The 25,491-nt window shown below is 34.3% G+C and overlaps 1 protein-coding gene across 3 annotated transcripts in view; it reads left to right on the top strand.

The window, feature by feature from the left end:
* LOC6053089 (nuclear factor of activated T-cells 5) overlaps positions 1–25,491 on the top strand; it is a 78,384-nt gene that overhangs the window by 27,286 nt on the left and 25,607 nt on the right. For 2 of the 3 annotated variants that reach the window (XM_038248822.1, XM_038248821.1), the window contains 2 exons: positions 6,238–6,655; positions 24,752–25,240. In XM_038248822.1, coding sequence (XP_038104750.1) covers positions 6,238–6,655; positions 24,752–25,240 — 907 coding nt within the window. The remainder of the gene's footprint in view (positions 1–6,237; positions 6,656–24,751; positions 25,241–25,491) is intronic. The other variant, XM_038248823.1, reaches the window with a different exon arrangement.

The raw sequence follows: 25,491 nt of genomic DNA, 5'->3' as shown, positions 1-25,491 counted from the left end.
TAAAAATTCGAATTTTTCACCGATGTGAAACAGGTCGTATCGAGGTGCTCCGATTTGGATGAAACTTTCAGCGTTTGTTTGTCTATGCATGAGATGAACTCATGCCAAATATGAGCCCTCTACGACAAAGGGAAGTGGGTAAAACGGGCATTGAAGTTTGAGGTCCAAAACACATAAAAATTCTTAAAATTGCTCGCATTTCCGTAAAACTTCATCAATTCCAACTCTCTTAGATGCATTCGAAAGGTTTTGAAGCCCTTCAAAATGTGCTATAGACATCCAGGATTGGTTTGACTTTTTCTCATAGCTTTTGCAAATTACTGTTAAAAATTGATTTTTTCAAAACCTTAATAACTTTTGGCAACAGCCTCCAACACCCATACTCCCATAGGTCAAAAGTTAGGGAATTTCATGGACTATAAGCCTACGGTATTAACTTTTTGGCCAATCGCAGTTTTTCTCATAGTTTTTCGATTTTTCTAGAACAAACATTTTACAACGTTAGTTTTTGCTCTGTAGGCCTCCATAGCGGCACTTTTTGGTCTCAATTTTGACATATTCGGAATCCTCAGAAAATTTTACATTAGATTGAGGTGTTGGAATTTTGAATTTGATTGGAAAAATGCCATTTAGAATTAATTAAAATATTATTTAGAATTTTGTCGGATTAGGGGTAAACAAGTTTTCGCCTACTTGATACAGCATTTGACGTATTGATCATAGGGTAAATAAGATCTATTTCTTTTTCAAAAACATTTTGAAGTGCTTCAAAAGACCTTGCGAATGCATCTAAGAGAGTTGGAATTGAAGAAGTTTTACGGAAATGCGAGCAATTTTAAGATTTTTAATGTTTTTCGACCTCAAACTTCAAAGCTCGTTTTACCCCACTTCCCTTTGTCGTAGAGGGCTCATATTTGGCATGAGCTCATCTCATGCATAGACAAACAAACGCTGAAAGTTTCATCCAAATCGGAGCAACTCGATACGACCTCTAGAACAAACCGAGCAGAATCTACAAATACTGCCTCTTAAAGATTCTAAATTTTGAAAATTCTAAAATTCTGATATTTTGGAATTGTTGATTTCTTAATTTTTAAATTCTTATTCTAAAATTCAAAAACGTAAGGTTAGAAAATTTTCCAAAATTTCACTTTAGTATTCGTTATCAAAATTTTTATTTTTCTCAAAATTAAACTGAACTATGATTTAAAAATGATCCAAAGTAATCTAATTTTGTGTAATCTAAAATGTAAACAAAATAGTCATGGTGAAATTAAATTAAAAATTAAAGAATTATTTTCAAGAATTATAGAAATAAAACAAAAATTATGAAATAAACAGGGTTGTTACGGACGGCGTGAATTTGGCTCGGATTTCGCACGGTAGCAATTTTGTTTAGAACATTATTGAGAGAGATAAAATTACTTTCAAATTATTAAGAAAAATATCATCAAGAATCAGGATAATTTGTTATTTTTTCGTTGAGTGCAAAACTTCGATTTCTTGTCAATAGAATTTTCTTCCGAAATTTTTTGTTTGTTTTTTCTCAATAAGAAACGTCGAAAGATGAAGATGAAGCAATATTTGTTTTTAAATGTTGTTGAAGATTTCCTAAATAAATGTATTACTACACTCAAATCATTTTGAAACATACTGACTCTGAATATTTAATTTCTTTTAAGTTTTAAGTAATGTTTTTTACCCTTATTTGGTGTTCTTTTATACTGGAAACATTCCATTTTAATCTTGTGAATCTTAATCATATTTTAAACTTTTCCTGAAGATACAGACATTAGGATGTAACAATCCATTTCACCAAATTATTGTTGGGGCATGTTCCAGTGGGTGTACTGTGCTTATATCCCAATTCCCAAATGATTGGACGCAACAGAAGCTGGCCTCCGCCTTTGAATTTTAGATGGGAATCAACCAGTAGAAATATTTTTTTTATATTTAAACATTCTTGAAGAAAAATTAAAAAAGTCAAAACATTAAAAATTACAGCTCCACCATTCAAAATTGAATTATTCAGAAATTAGGAAATAAAATTAGAAAAAAGTATCAAAACCCCAAAAAACCATATTAAAAATTAAAAGATCTGAAATTTTTAAATTTAAAATTAAAAAAACTAAAAGAAATTTAAAAATATCAATATTCAAAAAAAAAAAAATAATCAAGAGAAAAAATTTTTTTCTTAAATTCCTCAATTCTTAAATTCTTAAATACTTAAATTCCTCAATTCTTAAATTCTTATTTTTTAAATTCTTAAATTCTTAAACTCTTAAATACTTAAATTCCTCAATTCTTAAATTCTTAATTTTTTAAATTCTTAAATTCTTAAATTTTTAAATTCTTAAATTCTTCAATTCTTCAATTCTTAAATTCTTAAATTCTTAAATTCTTAAATTCTTAAATTCCTAGGTTCTTGATGGCCATTTTTGTTACCATTTTAGATTACAGAAAACCTGATAAAATTTAAAGTATTTTTGAAGTTATTTTTTTCGGTTAGAGAAATTTTGAAAAGAAGATGTAGGAAACTTTGCTTCGATTTTTTTAAAGTGACGCTTTGGTAGGATCATCGAGAATGAACTGTATCTTAAATTTAAAATCTCTAGATCGAGAATTTATTACAATTTTTAAATTTTATTATTTTTCTTTATTTAGATTTGATTCAGTTTCTAGATCTAAATTTCTAAATGTTGAAATTTTTTATTTTTTTGCCGAAATGTAGGTTTTGGCTTTTCCCTCTAGTTTACCTAAATCCGAGCAAAAATACATTATTATAAGAATGTAACAGAAAAATCAGGCATTGGGTCCAGACTGTCAAGATCCAGCATCCCAGATTTCTTAGGGACTGTACAACTGCATTTTATATATTTCTTGAACAACATTCAAGGGCTTACAAGGAGGAGTTCCCGTGGTCAGATCGAGCTTAAATTTGGAATCTATTCCAAAACACCCAAATATCTAAGTTTGATAAATAATGACTTTTTGAAAAGCTACAACCTGCTCTGTATTTTGTTTTTATTTTTATAATATGTATTGATCGTTTGAATGACCGTCTGTAGGCTCTGGTCAAGGTACATTTTTTTTAAATTTTATAGCAAGAATATTTTTTGTAAAATTATTTAATAAGATGTTTTCTTCAAATATCCAGAAAACCGTTAACATTAAATACAAACATTGTTGAAAAAGATTTCGAAATTTTTAAAGCAGTAAACATGTACTTGAAAAATTCTCATTTAATTGTATATTTTTCTGAGTTTTTCAGTTTTTTTAACTTTCTTAAGGTTCTTATTTTTCAAGTTTTTGTCTTCAAAACCTTTAGTTTTTTCTATAAAAACACAATCAAAATTGCATCTGCCTAATTCGTTTGAAAATTCGGCAAAAGAAAACAATTTTAAAATGAAACATGACTTTTTACTTTAATTCAAATTTTCAATTGCTTTTGTTTTGGAAAACTTTTAATTTTAAATTTTCTTTAGGAAATGAAGTGAAATTAACTAATCGCAATTTGAAATTTGCAACAATTTAATTATTAATTATTATTGGATGTTCGATAAGAAAAAAAGATTGACAAAATAAGAAAAAGTTTTTAAGTTTTTGCAGAATCCATCGTTACAAAATCAAATAAAAAAGTCATTGAAGTTTTTTAATAACCATAAAAACGCTCCCTACAATATGTTAGTAAAAATAGAAAATACAATAAAATTGGTGGTCTGGAGAGGTCAGGGAAAAGTCAGGGAATTTTATTTTGGGATTTGGATCGACACCATGTTGCTATTTCACTAGTAAAAGTAGTACTTTTTGAACAAAAAACTTCATTTCAAGACTATTTTGTCCAGAGCAGCAAAACACTGCCTCCAAATGGCCTGTTTCATAATTGTGGGATGTTATTGTGCCTCCCACTATTGTAGAACACCTAAATTTAACTGATATTTTCACAAAAAAAAAAGTTATCAAACCATGTATAAAACATCACTAAGCTTGAGTTTCATTGGTTTCAGTGTAAGAAGTCATTATTTGGTAATAAATATGTACTCTTGGAGAGATCAAAAGTTTGTTTACATTCGTAAGAAAAAAGTGTTCCAAATTTGTGGATTTCAAGGGTCAAAGTAATTATTAAAAAACTTCATATAAAAGTTAAAATTTGCAGATGTTCGATACAGCATTCGAAAGATCGCAAAAAGGCTTTCAAATGAAGGTAAAAGCGAACCATTAAGTTCAATTATCGATTTACTATAATTTTTTGAACATTGGCCAATCTGGAAACCGTTCCGAATATGTGGGATGACTGTATGGAACTCGTTGCAAAACTTGTTTTTTTCCGCACTCTTCGTATTTATCCAACTCGGTGATCCTCGTTGGATAAATAACTTATTCCAGAACAAATATATTCAACTTCAACAAATAGATAATTATTGAATTTGCCTTAAAAATCTAATATTTCCTTAAAACATTATCTCATGAAATCACAACTTAATGTTATCAAATATTTGAAGTGAGTTTTGAAATATTGTTGCATTCTTAGAGTAAATGTCAAATGAAACGAAGTTGTTTTTTTAATGATTAGGCTCATATTTGGGGGAAAGGTGTATCTACTGGATACACGTATGCCTTAATAGTGGCTTTTGTTATGGACGCTCCCTTGAAAAGTTATTCATAAATGTTTGATTCTGGGGTGTAAAAGTAAATAAGGGACAAAAAATACTTTTTAGCTCGTAGGCTACCATTTACACCAAAACTAATATTTCTTCAAATTTCTTTCGACGTTCCATAGGGATTGAGTTGGGCTACAATGTCCTTTCATTAAGTTTGACCAAAATTTTGAATATACCCAGAATCCAGGGCCCACTCATTTGAGCCCATGGATAACAATGAGACACTTTGATTTTTCTTCATTAAACTTTTCAAAATCCATGTAAATCTTTCAAAACATGAATCGAAAGTGATTTTTGGTATATTTATAGAGTTTAAACTTCATTTACATACATACAAAGTTATTTGGTATAAATATATGGATTTTACAAAATATAAATACTTTTTAGTATAACTTTGGTTAATTAAAGTTTCATGTTGGCAAAATTGCTCTAAAATGTTCAAGGCAAGTCACCTGTAATGGAACAATACAAAAATATGATGTTTTACTAGAAAAGTATTGATTTTCGTTGAGTGTCTCATTGTTCCCCAGCTGTCTCATTGTTCCTGCTAAGTGCGTCTACAATGAGACAGTTGAATAACTCTGGATGTAGAGGTCGGATCAATCCCATATTTTGGTCAATGTTAGAAAACACTAACAGAAATAAAATGCAACAAAAAGCTCATTAAAACATGCTGATGAAAAATTAGAAAAATCGTTGAAAGTTGAAAACCAAAAGTGTCTAATTGATGACTACACTACCCTACTTCTCAACAAATTCTTCTCGCACAACCCTCTTTGAAAAATTTAATTACATCAGTTCAATGTTCATCCGATTTGGTTAAATTTTATTTTCAATTGATATAAAAAAATAACGTTAAAATAGGTTGTTAAAAATTAATAAACGAGAAATTGGACGCTCTAATTTACGAACTCATTTTGTATGACCAGCCTTCAAAATGTTTTGGAGACTTGTATGGTAAACCAATGCTGCAAAAGGATAAATTGTTGAAAGATTTCGTAATAACTAGAGATTTTATATCCAAAACATGGAGTATTGTTAATTATTTAAAAAAAAGGTTTGAAAATGCATGCATATTCGATTGAAATATTTTAAAATAAGATTTGGATATCATTTCTTAATATACACTTTCTTGGCACATTTATAATATCGACTTCTCAGAACTTTGTTCATAAATTACAACATTCAAAAAGTGTTTTTGACTATTTCAAAGTAAAAAATAGCTCAAATAAAAGTGAGCAAGCAACTCTCTGTTGTTGATGGAGAAGTTGCTACACGCTACACAAAAATGGTATGGGAAAAGCTTTACATATTTCAGAAGACATTAAAAAATCATTACTCGCTGCGTGTTCAAAACCAGTTCAGTAAACAAAACTGTTTTGATTTAAAACTTGCAGTGCACAAAACGACACTCTATTAGCGACTCTGCTAACTTTTCATCACGCTATATAGAAGTAACACGGTGATTATACAGTTTAACTGGACTTAGTTGTAGTTTATTAAAATGTCTAAAACGTAAAGTAAGGATTACAAGAAACATTCTAACTTTTATCTCCTTATTTCTGTTCACTTTCAGTGAAACACGGCGTCAGTCCCAGCTCGTCGCTCGCGTCCAAGCTCCATCGCAAAGTATTACGCGTCCCGGCGAAGCGCATCCCGGGCAAGGTTCTGCACCACCATCACCACCCGGGCAAACTCGCGTCGGTCGCAAGCAAGCTGACCGCCGCCAAACAGCGGCTCCAGCAACAGCAGCAAGCTCAACAGCTTCAACAGTTCAACCTGCAACAGCAGCAGCAGCAGCAACGACCCGTTGGGTCGTCGACGTCCTCGTCCTCGTCGTCATCCGCCAACGTCAACAACTGTGATAACTCCAACGACTCCGGTCTCGGCTTTGACCGCAGTCTCGACAGTGCCGCCGCCCTCGGTGCTGCCCAGTTCCAGAACGGCACTAACCCACACCACACCTCGACCGGCCGGCCAATCCAGCACTCGAGGTGAGTAAGCTCCCACGGTTCCCGCGATCCCGTCGGCCAAACTGGACGCGTGGCGTAAAAACCCCGCTCCCGATTACGTGTCGTGTCCAAGTGTGCAGATCCAACCGAAAAGAGCTGCTTAGTTCTGTTCTGATTGGTGAGAAATCGTGTGACGCACTCGCTGTATAGATCACCGTTTTTCCGCATTAATGATGATGAATATGAGAGTGAATTGAATTACAAAGCCGGTTTATAATCTATCGGTGCAGTTAGGGGTGATTACCGTACCACAAACTGTGACTCCAATTAACTCGTTACGACAGGTGGTGCGAAAGCGGAGGATTTATCCTGAACTTAGGGCAAATATACCCATAGTTGCATCGCAAACATTCATTTCTGCTTAGGCCGATGCAAATATTTTTAAAAGTTTTTGTCCTCGGCTCTGGCCGGAGTCGAGGGGGCAAATGCCATAATTTCAACATTTGCATAGAAAAAGTGTCTTAAAATGTATTTTACACTAGTTCAGTTGTTTTGCAATAAAAGTTTTCAAAAAATGTAAAATTTGACAAAAACAAAAATTTTAGCGAAAAAAAACTATAACGATAGTAGACATCGAAAATTTTTAAAAATTCAAGAGATTTTTAAATCAACCCAAACATGCTAAAAATTATTCTAAACGCAGGGGAATTCATTTTAAATTCATTTTTACTAATTGCACTTAAATTTTCATAAAAATATTGAAGTTTTTTGAAAAACATATTTTTTTGCCCCTTGATTTTTCGGGCCAACTTTGAAGGGGGGGGGGGGGACAAAAACTTTAAATAAAATTTGTACCAGCCTTATAATTGTTAACTAAGTTAACAATTATAAGAGCAATTCCAGCTCAAATCAGGAATTTTTCTGATACTTTTGTACCCGACCCTCTCCGATTTCAATGAGACTTTGTAGACCATGTTTGTGCATATGGAGCAAATAGTACTCGAGAATAACATTTTATAAGGGCGTAAGGTATTTAAATATTTTTGTATTCTGTAATTTTAAAATTACTGTATCTCGAAGCCGTTGCGTCGTATCAAAAAGTGGTCAAAGACAAACTTGTAGGAAATTGGACGGGAAACAAAAATACACGCCACATCCATGAGATTTTTTGATTTTTAAGTCTAAAACTTAAATTTGAAGGTGATGTCACGATTTTTTTTCGTTCAAAATTTTTGAGTAAGTAGCCTAAAATGTTACTAAAAGACTGACGAAAAATGCAGGATGGTATGTCTCTCCTAAAAAAATACAAAAATCATTTACTAAAACTGTTTTTTTGAAAAGTGGTCTAAACGTCAAAATTTTTAAAAACCGGTAGTGGGAATCGATTCCCCAGATAATTTTACATAAAAGTCTCCATATTGACCATTGTCCTATGTCCAATCCTTGGGAAGATACAGCGGTTTTAAAAATAAAAATGTTGAAAAAACGGGATTTTTGGTGGTTTTTGGCATTTTCTATATGACAGACTTGGGTTTTCAGTCTCGTAAATATTTTTACCGGAAAGCTCGTCCAATTTCCCATAAGTTTGCAAAAAATCGTGACATCACCTTCAAATTTAACTTTTAAACTTAAAAATTGAAAAATGACATAAAAGTGGCGTGTATTTTTGTTTCAGTGTATTTTTATCAGAAAGCCCGTCCAATTTCCTACAAGTTTGTCTTTGACCACTTTTTGATACGAGGCAACGGCTTTGAGATACAGTAATTTTTAAATTGCAAAATACTAAAATATTTAAATACCTTACGCCCTTCTCAAATGTTATTCTTGAGTACTATTGGCTCCATATACACAAAAATGACATAGGCCTAGGATAACATGTCTACAAAGTTTCATTGAAATCGGAGAGGGTCGGGTACAAAAGAACCAGAAAAAAACCTGATTTGAGCTGGAATTGCTCTATAAGCAGAAATGAGTCTTGTACCTTAATTACAAAATGCTGAGAGACTGAACTTAAAAATATAATTTAAAATAAGCTCCGTGGCCATCAAAAAATTTTTTGCACTCTATTAATCTAAATTTTTATTATTCATATTTCCCAACTGATAATTATCGTAATGGATTATAGATACTTTTATAGACCTTTTATCGTAGAATTGATAGTTGACTAATATTTTCCCGAAATATGGTGCAATTTGATGAACACTACCTTAAATGCCAATCGTTTGAAAATTTACTCAATCACCCCCCTGAGAGAGGGTGACATTGTGTCAAATGAAACTAAAATAATGCTCAATTATAAAGACAAACATTTGGGTACTTTTCGAGCAATTCCAACAAAAGAATTTAAAAGTTGATTTTTCGAGAGGTAATTTTTAGCCAAAAACGTATCTCAACTTTAGACGCCTGCCAAAATATCAGGATTTGTTCTAGGAACGAGATTTTTTTCAAGACAAGTCATCTTAAGATGTCCCCTGCACAGCCCTTTTAACAGGATTTAGTTTTATTGAAAAGAACCTGATAAATGGTAAAATCCGTAAAAAATCATATTTAACCAAACTACAACCCCCCAGACCCAATGTCACTCCCACTGACGGTATCCTTCCACTACGTACTTGCGCAGTCCAGGGATGCGCGGAAATCAAAAAGTTCAGGTTGAAAGCAACTTTTCTCATCGAAAAAATACTTATGAGCTGCGAGGAAATAATCATCATCAAAAGAAAATCTTTGGATGTTCATCAAGAAAAAAAATCCGAAGGGGGCTCTCCTCTCTCGCGCACGAAAGATCGGTAAAAAGAATCTAAAACAAACATAATCTTGATTATTCGGCGGAACATCTTTTTCACTACTACACTTGCAAGTGTAACGTCACACACTGACACGTCGAAAAATGACCTGTCACATTTTTTAGATGGGCAATGTGTGTAAACAAAGTAAAATAAATGATTTTAAGTAGTGCTGACAAGGAAATTCACAAAAAAATCATCAGCAGATTGATTTCTTGGAGAATTTCGGGAGCGATTTTCTTTTGCGTGATTCGCTTCCTCTCTCTTTCGCGGGTGGAAGAAGTTTGCAAGCGATATTGGTTGTTTTGCGTTTATTCCATCCCTGCTTATTAGAGAAAAAAATCAAAGAGAGTGTTGTAAAGCCTGTGGTAATCCGTGATTTTAGAATTTAGAATTTTCTAAATTTTCCAAAAAATCAATACATTTAAAAAAATAAAAATTTCAAAAATTTTCAAAATTCTTATATTTTGATTATTTTTAATTTTAAAATTGGATCGAGTCAAGTCTAAAAAAACGAAGAATTTAAACAAGCATCAAAAAATGAAAACTTTCAAAATTTCCAAAAATATTCAAGATCAAAAATTCAAAAAGTTCTAAAAAAATGAAAATAATATATGCAAAAAAAGCATGAGAATTGTTTAAGATTTTTGCCTTTCTTACGAAAAGAAGGTTTAAGGTTTGCTTTTAGAAAAACACTTTTTTCAGAAATCTATAAAAAATCGTGCGCGCAAGGATTTGTCCCTAAAAAAATCCTGTTACTAAATTGAAGCGCTCTTTCGATTGAATTTTGGCCCGAAACCCGGAACTCAAAGTCTGATTGTCTGATGTCTGTATCCGCTCATAAAAATTTGTGTCTTTGGAAAACTGCTCGTAAAACCCACAATTTTTATATTTCAGATTTGTAGCCATGGGGTCGGAGACAAACATTTTATTTTTCGATGCACAATTTTCGACTAATAAATGTGGTCAAAGTCATTTTTAGAGGTATTTTTGGACTATTTTACAGATAACACTATCAAATTACAATAATTCAGTTTCGAACAAAAAGCCATTCGAAAACCTGCGCCATAAACTGCTTGGGCCCAAACTTTGAAGCTTTTCCAAAATGTATTTCCAGAGATATAGCCATGAACATCAAATTCAAAGTCGTCAAGTCGAAGCATAAACGCCAGCACATTTACGCTTGCACGTTTTACGCTGCGCGTGAAAGTGTTCTTTTTGGCTTCTCATAAGCATGAGCATGAGCATGAGCATGAGCATGAGAGATCACCCATGGTTGCCCCTCCGTTGCTGAACAGAACCGTAATATCCTTTCAGCACTACTGATTATAGGCTTCGACAATCTAGTGGTGTTTCCCTTATCAACAGCATGTATGAATGCGCTGAAAAGATAAAACACCATGATTGCTAAAGCTAGATCAGTTGCGAATAGGTAACAGTCATTGGCCACCAACGGCGCCCGCCATGTCAGTTTGTAGACCTCGATTTTAAGGGACGGGAATGTTAGTTAGCGCAGGTTGCTACTAGGGCAGCTGATTTACTCTGTGCTTACACCCCACGAGCGCCAGGAACCTGAAAACTTGTTAGTAGGATAGGGTGTTTGGTCAGGATTCATCATAGAAGATGATGATGCGACCCAAAATCATAGTGTTTGTTGAAAGATGTTATATATTATTCTCAAGGCAAACAATCGGATGCTGCGGATGAGACATTTCCGTTTATCGGTTGTTAAATTTTAAATGAAATGGTCTAGTCTTAGACAGCCGGCTGTGGAAAGATAGAACCAAAATCATTTGTAATTAAAGAATGAAGGATTAAACAATGTAACTTTTAACTTGAGATGATTTTACGAGTTTTAAATGATTGATGTTTAGTGAGGTACTGATTAACGGTGCGAACGACGAGTTTCGATGTGTATCGAGCTGAAATGGTATGATAGGGTGTTGATAGGGTCAAATCAAACTGGCTAGCTGTCATCGAGACAGTCAAAGCCAGCCGCACCTTCACACGCACACACGCACGCCAAAAAAAAACGAAAAACACACCGACGGCGGACGCGAAAATTCTACGACCCTACGGAAAGGAATCGCAAATCTGACTGGCTCAACTGTCATCGGGACAGCCAAAGCCAACCGCACCTTCACACGCACACACGCACGCCAAAAAAACGAAAAACACACAGACGGCGGACGCGAAAATTCTACGACCCTACGGAAAGGAATCGCAAATCTGACTCGTTCTTTTTGGCTTCTCATAATAGATCGACAAAGTGCAATAGCGATACATATTTTTTTTTAAGTTAATCATAGATTTACATTAAAGACTGAGTACCCTTTATATTTTGCTAATAATGTCAATCCAATATGTTTTTCTTAATAAAATTTTAATACCTTGCGACCCATAATGTACCTCTGAAATTAAAAAAAAGGTATTCGAGGGTTAGTCGAAACTTTAGGTCAAATTCTCACTGGGTGGTATCATTTTGTTTCTGAAAAATTAATTGCACCAATATATTTGTCGGAGTTTCATCATTTTGTAAGAAAGGCTCTATTTCACCTCTGGTTATACTAAATCGGGTTTTTTTTTATTTTTTTTTATTTTTTGATTTGGAAAAAAAAATTGAAAGAACATAATTCCAAAAGTGAAAAATATATCTAAGCGATAAAAAACATCCCAAAATAAAAAAAAAACATGAAAAATTAAATCTGCAAATACCGGGCCTACTTGATTTACTTGGCAGGGGGAAAGAAGAAAGTTGAGAATCGCTGTTTTAAGGGAATTAAATCTAATAAATGTATAAATAAAATGAGATTCGAAAAGTTCTAAATAGTAATTTTAAAAATTCCATAAAATTTAAATGCAAAGAAATCCAAAATTCAACAAATTCAAAAAAATGTAGGAGTTCTCAAAATGTAATATTTCTGTAAGGTCTGAAAATTGTATAAATTCTAAAAAACTTTATAGGGTACGTTATCCATTAGTGGACCCCTTTCCTATAGTGGACCCTCTGAAGGGTTTTTGATGAAAAATTCAATAAAATCACAATTTCAAGCGTGTTGTTACCTGCAAATCTTTTATTTGGCATGTTCAGCATCATTTAAATCAATGTTGACTGATATTGAATTGTCCTTTTTACCAAAATAAGTGTTTTGAGTTCGACATCTGAAATCAGCCATGGCCACTAGCGTTTGCACAACAAAACTGCATTTATATTTTATGATTGAATTAACTATTCAATCATTTTTTGACTGATTATTTAACTTCAGCTAGTCGAAATAATGTAATTCTAAGGAACTTTACTAAAATAAAGCGAAGAACTGCTCATTTTCGAGCAAAAATTAGGGGGATCCAATATAGGACAACGAAAATCCAAACTGTTCCAAAAGTGGACCCCTGTTAATTAAACCTTCAAAAATGAAGAAAACTGTGTATTTAAGCAAAAGTTTCTCTTAAACATGCAATAAATGCTTGTTGTTATCAACCTAAACGCATATTTTTTTCAATTATGAGTATAAATATAGCTGTTTTCATGTTGAAAGTACCAAAAATGCTGAAGCCGTAAGAATTTATAATTGATCAAAACTATGGTCAATTGTACTTAACTGAAGCATCATAATTGCAGTTTGAAATGATATTTTATAATAATAAATCAAGAACAAAACATTTTTTAAATAAACATGCGTGGTTTTTCAGCAAATGTAAACAAAACTTTTGTTTAGTTTTCGGTCAACCATTTATGTGATTAATATGAAAAAATGTGCATCAAAATTACTTTTTTTATTATTTTTATGTTTACAGTGATTTTTGGAACGTTTTCTCTGATCTTTTTCGGAAATAAATGTGTTTAAATGTCTGTTAGGTTTTTTGTTGTTTAAAGCCAAATTTGTTAACAAAACATATTTGTTTATGATGAAAAGTGAGCAAAATCCATCTTTTATTCATTATATCTATCATTAGACCTACACCATGCATCAAAACATCAAATATCGGTTAAATTTGGTATAAAAATAACAGTTTGCCTATAGTGGACCCGGGTCCACTATAGGAAAAGGGGATCCATAACAGGCAAAAAAACTTTTTTTCAAATGGCTATTTTTCTGCTCAAAAACAAATAAACTAATGAAACAAGTAGTTTAAATGGTTCAAAAGACTTCAGTTTTCATTGTTTTGTACAAAGAGTTATGAAAAAGTGCTTAAAATATTGAAAATTTGTGAAAAATGTGCCTTGGCTCTACTAAGGGGTCCACTAATTGTTAAAATACCCTATTGCTGAGATTCAAAAAATTAGCAATAGTTATTTAAAATTTTAAAAACTCGTAAAAATTAAAAAAAAACCCAAAAAATTCAAAATTATTGAAAATCATCTATTTAAAAAAAAATAACATTGTTGAATGAACTTTCCAAACTCTGAAAACTTTTTTAAAATCTTTTTTTTATCAATACATTTTTCAAATAAGTACAGTTTTGAAAACTAAATTAAAAATCAAATAATTTGTTTTACGGATTTCATACATTCTAAAAAGTCGAAAAAAATCGTCGTTGTCGTACTATGTTGTCGTGCGTTCATTTTGGGCTAAATTGAGTTAGTATGCCATATTGTTCAGCTCTCAATTCCTCATCTTTGGCCTTCTCAGATCTCCAAAAATGGACTTCAACCCTGAAATTAGTGCGTCCATCCCGGGAATTCCCGGGACAAAAATCCCGGGATTTTCCCTAAACCGGGAATTCCCGAATCCCGGGATTTTTTATATTTTGTCCCGGGAATTCCCGAAATTGAAAAAAAAACATTTTTTGGTCTGGAAACTCAGATTTGGTTGTGGAAGTAGATTAATGAATACTTAGTAATCGAAAATCATTTTAAAACATTAGAAAATTTGTAATCGGATCATATCAACATTTATTTGGCTTATAAGGAAAAAATATTAAAATTTTAATTTACTGATCCACAGAATGCTTAGCGCTTTAAATATTTTCATTAAATTTTATTTATTTCGTAATATTTACGTTTAGTGATGATTTTAAACCTGAAAAAAAAAATTAATTATTTTTCATCTAACATCGGCATCTGGAGCAAATTAGGACAATAGTAACGAATTAAGATAGCTGTTTAAGCCAATATTTTTTGCATAATGTTCTGATATTTTTTTTAATAAAAAAAAAAAAAATTAGTACACCGATTTTCTAATTTATTGCTCTAAAATATCCTAAACCTATTCAGACTGCAGTCCAGATTTCCTTCAGTTGGCGGTAGTGGCTTGAATATAATTTTTTAAATATTTTTTTTGTAAAACATGACATTATAAACTTTTCTAGAATTTAACATTGGATGGTATCATTTTATTTGTTTTCGTTTCTTGTGTTTTTTTACAGTTTCAATTAATTTCTTCAAGCATTAGAAGTCATGTCATATGAAAAATAAAAGAAATTTTTAAAAATATTTAGATGATAAATATTAAAAAAATTAAATCACATTGGATAAAAAATTATGATTCAATAAAAATCCAAAGCACAGCAAAAAACAATAATTTTTAATATTTTTTAAACTAACTAAAAATCGCTGTTCTTGTTCAGATTGAAGTATAGATTATCACCAATTAACAGTATTGAGCTTATTCTGTATTTGTAAGCTTGAAAAACATAACAAATTTAACAAAAACGTAGATTTTATGACTGTTTAAAAAAAATCCCGGGATCCCGGGAATTCCCGGGATTTCAAAAATATTTTTCCCGTTTCCCGGGAAATTCAATACCCGGGAAAATTGGAAGCCCTACCTGAAATATTCAATAAAAACCGAAAAAACTGCGTAGTGGCCACTCTTGAATATGAATATGAAAGAAGTTTCAATTTTGTCACACTCTGAAACTTGTTGTAAGTGGGACAACTGGCCAAAGTGGTCGGAACGCGTTTGACACACGTACATACCCGACCACCGTAAACATTTGCAATTATAACTCAGGACTCTGGCAACCAAAGTTTACCAAACTTCGAGACAATGCACAGCTAATCTTTTTTATTGGGCGAAGTGGAGAGGAACAAAATAAAAAAAAGATGAATTGAAATTTCAGGCCACGGTTTAAACTATTCAATACAATGAGCAAACAGAATTAAAGAATTCCGTAGTAACAGTTCAATAGGGCGAACCTGCGATTGTAAACAAGCAGTCTATCCACCTCTTACATGACGTGAACTGTCACTTGAGCAAAAGGGATAGACTGCTTGTTTACTATCGCAGATTCGCCCTATTGGACTGTTACTATGGAATTGTCTCATTTCAGAACACAGCTAGCAAATTAAAATACCATCATAAATTTAATGTTTAGCTTTGCTAAACATTTACAAAGTTGAATCATTATGTTGAAAGAGAGTTTGAGCCTCTCTGTTATACAAATTGTAACGAATTTCAGATAACTCGCTTGACAAACTGCAGAATACAAACAGCAAAAATCACGTGGAAGCGCATGTGCCAGCGTTTCCAAAGTGTGCCAATTATCAAACACGGATCGCAGGAGAAAAAAAATAAATTTACATTTACAATGCAATCACGCCAAATGTTGTGTAGATTAATTTCGAAGATTTACATAAACCACCCGCCAATTAAATACATGTGCATTTTTTTTATTTGCATTCTACCTACCTCAAACATTCCCATGCTTCATCATAAACGCACAATCAAACAGTGGCAGCAACAACAAATCAATTAAAAATCTACTATATAGACTCAGTGCTGCGCCACTCGAAGCGTAAAAATATCGCAAGTCATCGCCATCGAGAGAAGGTGCAGGCAGCCCAGGCAGCTCGGAGAATGCGTTATCTGCAATCGCTTGATCTTGTTTTGCCTTGTTCAGCGCACACAAACACACACACACATAGTCGTTGCACTCAGGTTCTGTTTAGTATATCTCTTTTTATCGAACTTACAATTAAGTGTGTATAGTAACACCGCGATGGTTTGACAATGATCGCGACTTTAGGTCAGTTAGGTCAAAGCTGTATAAATGTCGTGAGAGCGGTGAAAAAATGACAGTTGGGTGCTCACTAGGGTGTTCAGAAAGATGTCAAACCATCGAGGTTCTAGGGTAGTAGACACCGCTCGGTGGAATCCAAAGTTCATCCGCAAGTTACTCGCAATCGAGCCATTCAATTCCTGGTCGAGTCACTTCACTTTGCATTACCAGTTTCTCCAAAGCTCTCGTCGTCGGTATCGTTTATCTGTGTCAAAATCGCAGCTCTGAACGCGGCGCAACAGGTGAAGGTCAGGGTGGTCCCCGGCGCGCGAGAACGCTCATGATGCGTACCTCGTAGCGATCAGAACCACCCTGACTGCCACCGGAGTGCTGGTAGATTCAATTACAACAGAGACCATACAACCACCGTCGTCGCATCTATTGCTACAGCAGCTAAAACCTGTCTGGTGCTGTCTGTATGGCTATTAGAACAACCTCGGCGGTTCATGCGATGTGACGTACCGACCGGGAAAACCGGGCCTCGAATATCTGGGCTGGCAACCTGTTTGAGTCACCGTCCCCTCTGCCGGGCTTTATGTAAGTGTGCTGAGGCAATTCCAGACTGCCCGCGCGTGGAATGCGATCCTTGGGCGATAAGTTGCTTGTTTTGCTGTCCACAGATAAATGGGACCTGTGTGGTACCGGATGTGTGAAGGTTGTGCGGTTTATTTGACGTTCAATGAAAACTTTATCCAATAGCTGTTTGAAAATGTATAGGGGAAATATGCTTTTTATGTCACTTTTTTTTATTTACAATCCCTACAATAAAACCCCGTTGTTTTGGTATCTGTCACTTTTTACAAAGCGCTCACGAACACTATCAAAACAATCGTTTAGTAGTGTGTGAGACCGTTTCCTAAAAGTTATGTCAAACGTAAAATCTAGTGTTTTTTCGAGATCAAACCGTCTAGAACAAAGTTTTAAATACCAATGTTCGTCCTAAAAAAAAGGCAAAAATAAACTGAAGAACTCATAAAAATAAATCGCTTTGCCCTTGTATGCTGAAAATAGGTACATTTTCTCTAATACCAAATGAAAAAGAAAATCTGTAAAATCATCCAGTGGCAGCTGCTCAAACGAGCCTCAGTGCACTTTTCTAAACAGTCATGCTTCCTCGACAGATTTTATGAAAAAAAGCTGTGCAAAGCTTGTTGGCATACGATTTAAAGGACCATATTCAAATGATCTTGTTTTCTTCCGATGTGCAAGCAACGGTGACTCGAGTGGGTTTGAGCATCTAATTTAACACTATCTTGGCAAATTTTCATTGCGAAAAAAGTAGCATAAATTTGGTACTATTTCAAGGGCATTGTATTGCTCTTTGCAAACAATGAGGTTCAAATGCTAAAAGATATTAATCATTATCTTTTGATTAAACAGACAGTATCTGTAAAAGTGAATCTTGTCGGAAAAATACGCATATTTAAGGAAAAAATAGCAGGCGCGTCTCATGCACACTAACAATGAGTTGCCTCATCGTTAAGGGGGGAGAAGTCTTATCTCTTTATTCAATTTTGATTAACTTCTTGACCGTTGAAATGATGCGTAATAGACTAGCACAGTGCTTTTAAATAAATTTTAATAATCTCAAATTCATGAGATGTGTTCAGCAAAACTGCAGGTGATGATCAAAAACACTAAGGAAAAAAACATTCTTAAAACCCTCAGTAAATGTTTTAGAAGATAACATTCCATTTTAGATTTATAACAATTCATTGTTATTTTTTCACGAAATAAACCCTTTTTATTTATTTTATTCAGGGTTTGTTCAACCTGTTCAATCTTAGAAAATATATTTTTGAAGAGGTCGGCTAGAAGATAACAAAAGACCTTAGAATGGAGTACATCTTTTAATACATAAAAATGTGTAACTTCTCCTTTAAAAGTGTGTAATATTACATCTTTTTTTACCAAAATTGAGTAAATATTACATCATAAAAAGTAGCACACCATTTAAATATACCGGCAGTGGGAGTGACATTGGGTCTTGGGGTGAGATTGGGTCAGAATGACCAATGAACAAATGATCAAAATGAACCTTTCAATATTTTTTCAGCAATTACAGTTTAGACTCGATTATCCGAAGGGGCCTTGGTATAATTTCTCTTCGGATAATCGAACCACGAAATTTTTTTTTTGTGCTTTATTTTTGATGATCGAGTATGACCCATAAACTACTCTAAAATTATTTAGAATTTTTAAATCCAAGATGGCAGCTAAAATGACGGTGATTAAATATTGAAAAATGCATTTTACAATCTTAAATCAATCAAATTTGACTAAGTTGGGGTTACAGAACTCGAATTTGATGTTTAAAATAAGACAATTAAAAAAAATGTTTGGTCGTAATTCGGATATTCGAGTTTGGACTGTAACTCGAATAGAACCTGTTTCAATCACAGACAAAAAATGATGATAATAATACATCTGGGAATAGTGGCAGACTCTTTGACAAAAAATGTCTGATGGTAATCAGTTTCTAACGAATTATCACATTTTACACAATTTAAAGGTAAAACAACTCAAACAAGGGGTAATGTGCAATTCCAGCTCAAATCAGGAATTTTTCTGGTACTTTTGTACCCGACCCTCTCCGAATTCAATGAAACTTTGTAGACAAGTTATCCTAGGCTTATATAAGCCATTTTTGTGTATCGAGAAATTAAAAGTGCAGCATGGAGTTAAACTTTTTGTCAAGCTGCTGTGAAGTTTACCATGAAAGCTGCGAAAGTTTCACTCCATGTTACCGGCTCACATCTCTCTTTTTAATTTCTCGATATGGAGCCAATAGTACTCGAAAATAACATTTGAGAAGGGCGTAAGGTTTTTAAATATTTTTGTATTTTGTAATTTAAAAATTACTGTATCTCGAAGCCGTTGCGTCGTATCAAAAAGTGGTCAAAGACAAACTTGTAGGAAATTAAACGGGCTTTCTAAAAAAAATACACTGATACAAAAATACACGGCACTTGTATGAGATTTTTTGATTCTTAAGTCTAAAACTTAAATTTAAAAGTGATGTCACGTTTTTTTTTCGTTCAAAATTTTTGAGGAAATAGCCTAAAATATAACCAAAAGACTGACGAAAAATGCAGGACGGTATGTCTCTCCTAAAAAAATACAAAAATCATTTACTAAAACTGTTTTTTTTAAAGTGGTCTAAACGTCATTTTTTTTTTTTAAATCGGTAGTAGGAATCGATTCTTTGGAAAATTTTACATAAAAGTCTCCATATTGACCATTGTCCTATGTCCAATCCTTGGGAAGATACAGCGGTTTTAAAAATGAAAATGTCGAAAAAACGTTTTTTTTTTGTGGTTTTTAGCAATTTCTATATGACAGATGTGGTTTTTCAGTCTCGTAAGTTTTTTTTACCGGAAAGCTCGTCCAATTTCCCATAAGTTTGCCTTTGATAGCATTTCAATTGGATGTAAGGGCTTACAAATATAAGCTTAATTACATTGCTTATAACGGAAAATAGAATATGTTTTAAGTGTGGTAGAAATCAGGATAGTAAATTTGATTGCGTTAATATAAAAACGACATAAATCAAAAAGCTGTCAAAGGCAAATTTATGGGAAATTGGACGAGCTTTCCGGTAAAAATATTTACGAGACTGAAGAACCAAGTCTGTCATATAGAAATTGCCAAAAACCACCAAAAAAACCCGTTATTTCAACATTTTCATTTTTTAAACCGCTGTATCTTCCCAAGGATTGGACTTAGGACAATGGTCAATATGGAGACTTTTATGTAAAATTGTCTGGGGAATCGATTCCTACTACCGGATTTCAAAAATTTTGACGTTTAGACCACTTTTAAAAAAAATAGTTGTAGTAAATGATTTTTGTATTTTTTTAGGAGAGACATACCATCCTGCATTTTTCGTCAGTCTTTTGGTTATATTTAAGGCTATTTCCTCAAAAATTTTGAACGAAAAAAAATCGTTACATCACCTTTAAATTTAAGTTTTAGACTTAAAAATCAAAAAATCTCATAGAAGTGGCGTGTATTTTTGTTTCAGTGTATTTTTTTTTTTTTTTTTCAGAAAGCCCGTTTAATTTCCTACAAGTTTGTTTTTGACCACTTTCACCCCCATTGACGGTACATTCTTTTTATTGTGTGATTGTTAAGGTGGTAGAAGGTGTCACTCTTGGGGCAATGACTGCCAATGATGGTTCTGAATTCAAGGTCCAGAAATAGTAAATTGAAATGAAAAAAATAATCACGATATGTAGAATGCTTTTTAAAACAACACAAAGAAAACCATTTTTTGATTGATAAACTCTGAATCAAGATTTGAATGTTTTTTCTAAAACAAACATGGCCACCAAATGGCCGATCTGGAATTATGCCTTCCAGAGCCTTAACCCTTGGACGCTCAATTTTCAATCGTCGATATCTTGGAAACCATATCGATCCGATTTTCAATGTAAAAAAAACGAGTGTGTAATTTTCTTATCTTTTAAAAACAAAATATTGACAGTATTTCAAAATCATGCCTAACTTTTTCAAAGGTCATAAAACGTATTATTTGCAGTGTTGGTATATTCGCGCTCTCGCGAGAAAAATCCTTTCTCGAGTTCTTGACGCATGCTTGCCACACGTACAGATATTTTGGGCACAGACCAAACACTCAATCAAGTATAACTTTAAAGAAAAACATTTTAATCAAAAACTAAACAAGCAAAAAGATGCAAACATTTTTATCTTTTTAGTTTAGTTTACAAAAACTACTCAAATGTATTTTAACTGTAAAAATAATTAGTTTGAGTGTTTGGTCTGTGCCCAAAATATCTGTACGTGTGACAAGCCTGTCTCGACGCGAGTCCCGAGCTGCCGAGAGAAATTCGCCGATTGCCCGTGCTCTCCTCCGCTCGCAAACGGGCAACACAGCGATCAACTGATTCGCATTCATAAACCTGATAAACAAATTGCTAGCTTGGGACGAAGCACGGGGCGCTCGCGACTGCTCACGGCGAGGGCGCGATCGAAAATGCGAGCGCAAGCTATTCTCTCCCTCGTTCGCGAGTTTCATATTTTTGTATAGAACGTGCTTTTTGCTAGACCTAAAAAAATATCTATAAGCAAATACTTTTAAACAAAAAAGTGCCATTTTATTTTACAAAATTGCCAAATCAGCAAATACTTGCAGAAATTTTCACCAGGGCTGTGAAGACGCTAAATTTGATTGATTTTTTTTTAATTTAAAATCGATTTTCATACTTGGTTAAAAAAATTAAATCTCTTGCCCGATGGGTTCCCCTGTATGGATTTGGCTCAAATTTCGACCACCGACCTTTTTTTTGCAAACGAGTCCCTCTTCTAATACATATAAGGTATTTTAACCATTAGTGGACCCCCTAGTAGAGCCGAAGCACATTTTTCACAAATTTTCAATATTTTTAAGCACTTTTTCATAACCCTTTGTACAAAACAATGAAAACTGAAGTCTTTTGAACAATTTTGACTATTTGTTTCATTAGTTTATTTGTTTTTGAGCAGAAAAATAGCCATTTGAAAAAAAAAAGTTTTCCTATGGTGGATCCGGGTCCATAATCCGATTGTGGACCCGGGTCCACTATAGGCAAACTGTTATTTTTATACCAAATTTAACCGATATTTGATGTTTTGATGCATGGTGTAGGTCTAATGATAGATATAATGAATAAAAGATGGATTTTGCTCACTTTTCATCATAAACAAATATGTTTTGTTAACTAATCTGGCTTTTAACAACAAAAAAACCTAAAAGACATTTAAACACATTTTATTCCGAAAAAGATCACAGAAAATGTTTCAAAAACCACTGTAAACATAAAAATAATTAAAAAAAAGTATTTTTGATGCACATTTTTCCATATTAATTACATAAATGGTTGACCGAAACTAATCAATGGATTTGTTTACAGTTGCTGATAAAACCACACATGTTTATTTAAAAAAGGTTTTGTTCTTGATTTATTATTATAAAATATCATTTCAAACTGCAATTATGTTGCTTCAGTTAAGTTTAAGTGACTTGTGGTTGATAACAACAAGCATTCATTGTATATTTAAGAGAAACTTTTGCTTAAATACACAGTTTTCTTCATTTTTGAAGGTTTAATTAACAGGGGTCTACTTTTGGAAAAGTTTGGATTTTCGTTGTCCTATATTGGACCCCCCCCCCTCCCCTATTTTTTGCTCGAAAATGAGCAGTTTTCTCTTTATTTTAGTAAAGTTCCTTAAACTTACATGTTTTCGACTTGCTGAAGTTAAATAATCAGTCAAAAAATGATTGGATAGTTAATTCAATCATAAAATATAAAAGCAGTTTTGTTGTGAAAATGCTAGTGGCCATGGCTGATTTCAGATGTCGAACTCAAAACACTTATTTTGGTGAAAAGGACAATTCAATATTAGTCAACATTGATTTAAATGATGCTGAACATGCCAAATAAAAGATTTGTAGACAACAACACGCTTGAAATTGTGATTTTATTGATTTTTCATCAAGAACCCTTCAGAGGGTCCACTATAGGAAAGGGGTCCACTAAAGGATAACGTACCCTATATATACAAAACATCAGGTTTTCATGTGTAATTCTTAATGGCAAAAAAAATTAAATTTGAAATATTAAGTCACAGTTGAAACATTTAAATGCAAAAAGTGTTTAAAAATTCATTTTACATTAGTTCAGTTGTTTTTCATTCATTAGTTTTCAAAAAATATAAGATTTGACGCAAACAAAAAATTTTGCGAAAAAAAAAACTCTTGCGGTAATAAACATCGACAATTAAAAAAAATATATATATTTTTTAAACTAACCCATACATGCTAGAAAATGATTCTAAATGCAGGGGAAATCGCTTAAATTTCCATTGAAAATTAGAAGTTTTTTTTGACAAATTAATATTTTTGCCCCTGATTTTTCGGGCTGAATTTGAACAAAAACTATGCTTTTTTAGAGTGCACTGCAAATAGCGATTACAAACGAACTTTGGGATTTTTTTTAATTGTATGATAACATTGTTCCTAACATTAAAATTCTATCTAAATCCGGCTGAGTTACGAGGACTCCGCGGCATCGTGTTGCTTTGAAACACCCTATTGGTGATGTATTTTTCACGTTTATTTTTTTTCCAAAATGCTGTCAATTTTGAGAAACTTACTCAGGTCACTACTAACTTGCAACCTCATTAAGGATAGCAATCCTCCATTGGATGCAACTGTGGATGGTAATATTCCTTCCCGGTACTGTTCCAAGAACAGCCACCCTCTCACTCCACGGTGTAATATTCCGAACGAATATAAGTTATGCGCGGGAAAACTCCTGATGCAGTTAGTAATCCATCCGTTTGTCTGGTCAAAATCCGATCTGCGCCCAAACCATTGACGCACGTTGAAATCCCCGTTTTTTCTAAAACCTGCCTGCGGCGCCACCTCATGCATGCACCTGTAGTTGCAACAACAGAAACGGGAATCTATTATTATCCTATAAAATAATTCATACATGATGGTTTGGTATAGGAGGAGGAGGGAGGGTATTAATAATATATGCCCTCTCAACCCGGTTTCATGCCGCGTACAAACTCAACGATCTCGTGCCAATCACGTTTCAATCATAAAAAAAAAATCTTCCGCTAATCCCGCGATAGCAAACTCTCTACGCTGCGCTGACCGACTGACTAGTTCCGAGCGAAATTCCCAACCTGAGTGGTCAGTGAGTGGGTAGGTACTAGGAACAACAGAACGACACAATTCAACGACGACCTAGTGAGTAACTCAGCCCAGTCTCTCTGTTCTTTTCACGAACGTTCATTTCATTCATATATGCACGACGACGACGACGACGACGAAACTACTAATAGGTGTATAGTATACAGCGAGAGTGGGATTAGTGTAGCTTCATCGCGAGTCCAGCCGGGGTCCCGCGGCCAGTTTGTGCCGGTGAACGCTCCCGACAGGAGCGCGAAAACAGCTGTCCGTTACAGCAATCGCTCGTATAGTGCATTTGCGCTGCACGTGACGGTGTTTACTACAAAGTGCCACTTATTGCATTATTTAGACGCGAGAGGTACGCGTCGATCGATCGGCGACTTGGACACGACCCACGAGAGGAGGCAGAAAAAGTGATTTGATTTTTTGTTGTTTTATGTTTTTTTTTTAAATTTTGATCCTTAGGTTTAGTTTTATCCCACACATCATCAAATTCGCCCAACCATTGTGTTACTAACATGTGTTTCTCTTATCATTTCTTTCCATTTTTCATGTGTTCGTCCCCCATCATCTCATCACAAACGAATCTTTCATCCAATTTCGTGTGATCCGCCTTTGTGTGTGTGTGTGCTTGTTGTGTCCGCGAAGCAATCCGGACGATGACGGCGTCGACAGTGAGTCCGGCTGGAGCACCACCAGCAGCGGCAATGGCCACTCCTCCGCGCCACGAAGAATCCGCGGCGGTGGCAAGCCGGCCTCCATGTTCGGAGGCACGCGCCGAACCACGAGCCGATCGTCGGTCGCGAGTAGCCGCAGCTCTAGCACCACCAGCAACAAATCGCTCAAGCGAACCCACCTAGAGCTGGAGGACTCTGCGGCCTGTTCCGGGGCCCTGTTTGCCCTGTCGACCGGCAAGCTGACCACCACCAAGCTCCAAGCCTCCAAACCGATCAAACCCATGGCCAGGACGGTGGTCGCGCCCAAGAAGATCATCATCCCCGTCCACCGGACGACGCCGGCCGGAAAGTCCACCATCACGATCGCCACGGCTAATAGCACGTCATTATCATTGCAAGCACCGTCATCATCCTCACCTCAGTCATCACCACAGAAGACGACGGCGGCGGCGCCGGCGAAGTAAGGATCGCATTACTCACACTCACTCGCAAGAATGCTGCCGTAGGCAGATGTAATTAGTGATAACTGCGCTTACTCTCCCTCTCTCACTGTTTAGATATACATAGCTCTCCTTATCTACAATTCTCCCTCACTCTCTCCCACTCTGTGTAGAATGTTGTGCATTGCAATGTGCAACTAATCTGTTTGGGTGAAAGGTGCCCTGTAGTGTTTCTCGTAGAAGCTTCTTTAGTCGTTGCTTGAGCCCGTAG

Source organism: Culex quinquefasciatus, chromosome 1, assembly GCF_015732765.1.
Source record: "Culex quinquefasciatus strain JHB chromosome 1, VPISU_Cqui_1.0_pri_paternal, whole genome shotgun sequence".
Lineage (NCBI taxonomy): Eukaryota > Metazoa > Arthropoda > Insecta > Diptera > Culicidae > Culex > Culex quinquefasciatus.
The sequence above is the reverse complement of the archived record's forward strand: the minus strand, read 5'-3'. Positions and strand labels throughout refer to the sequence as shown.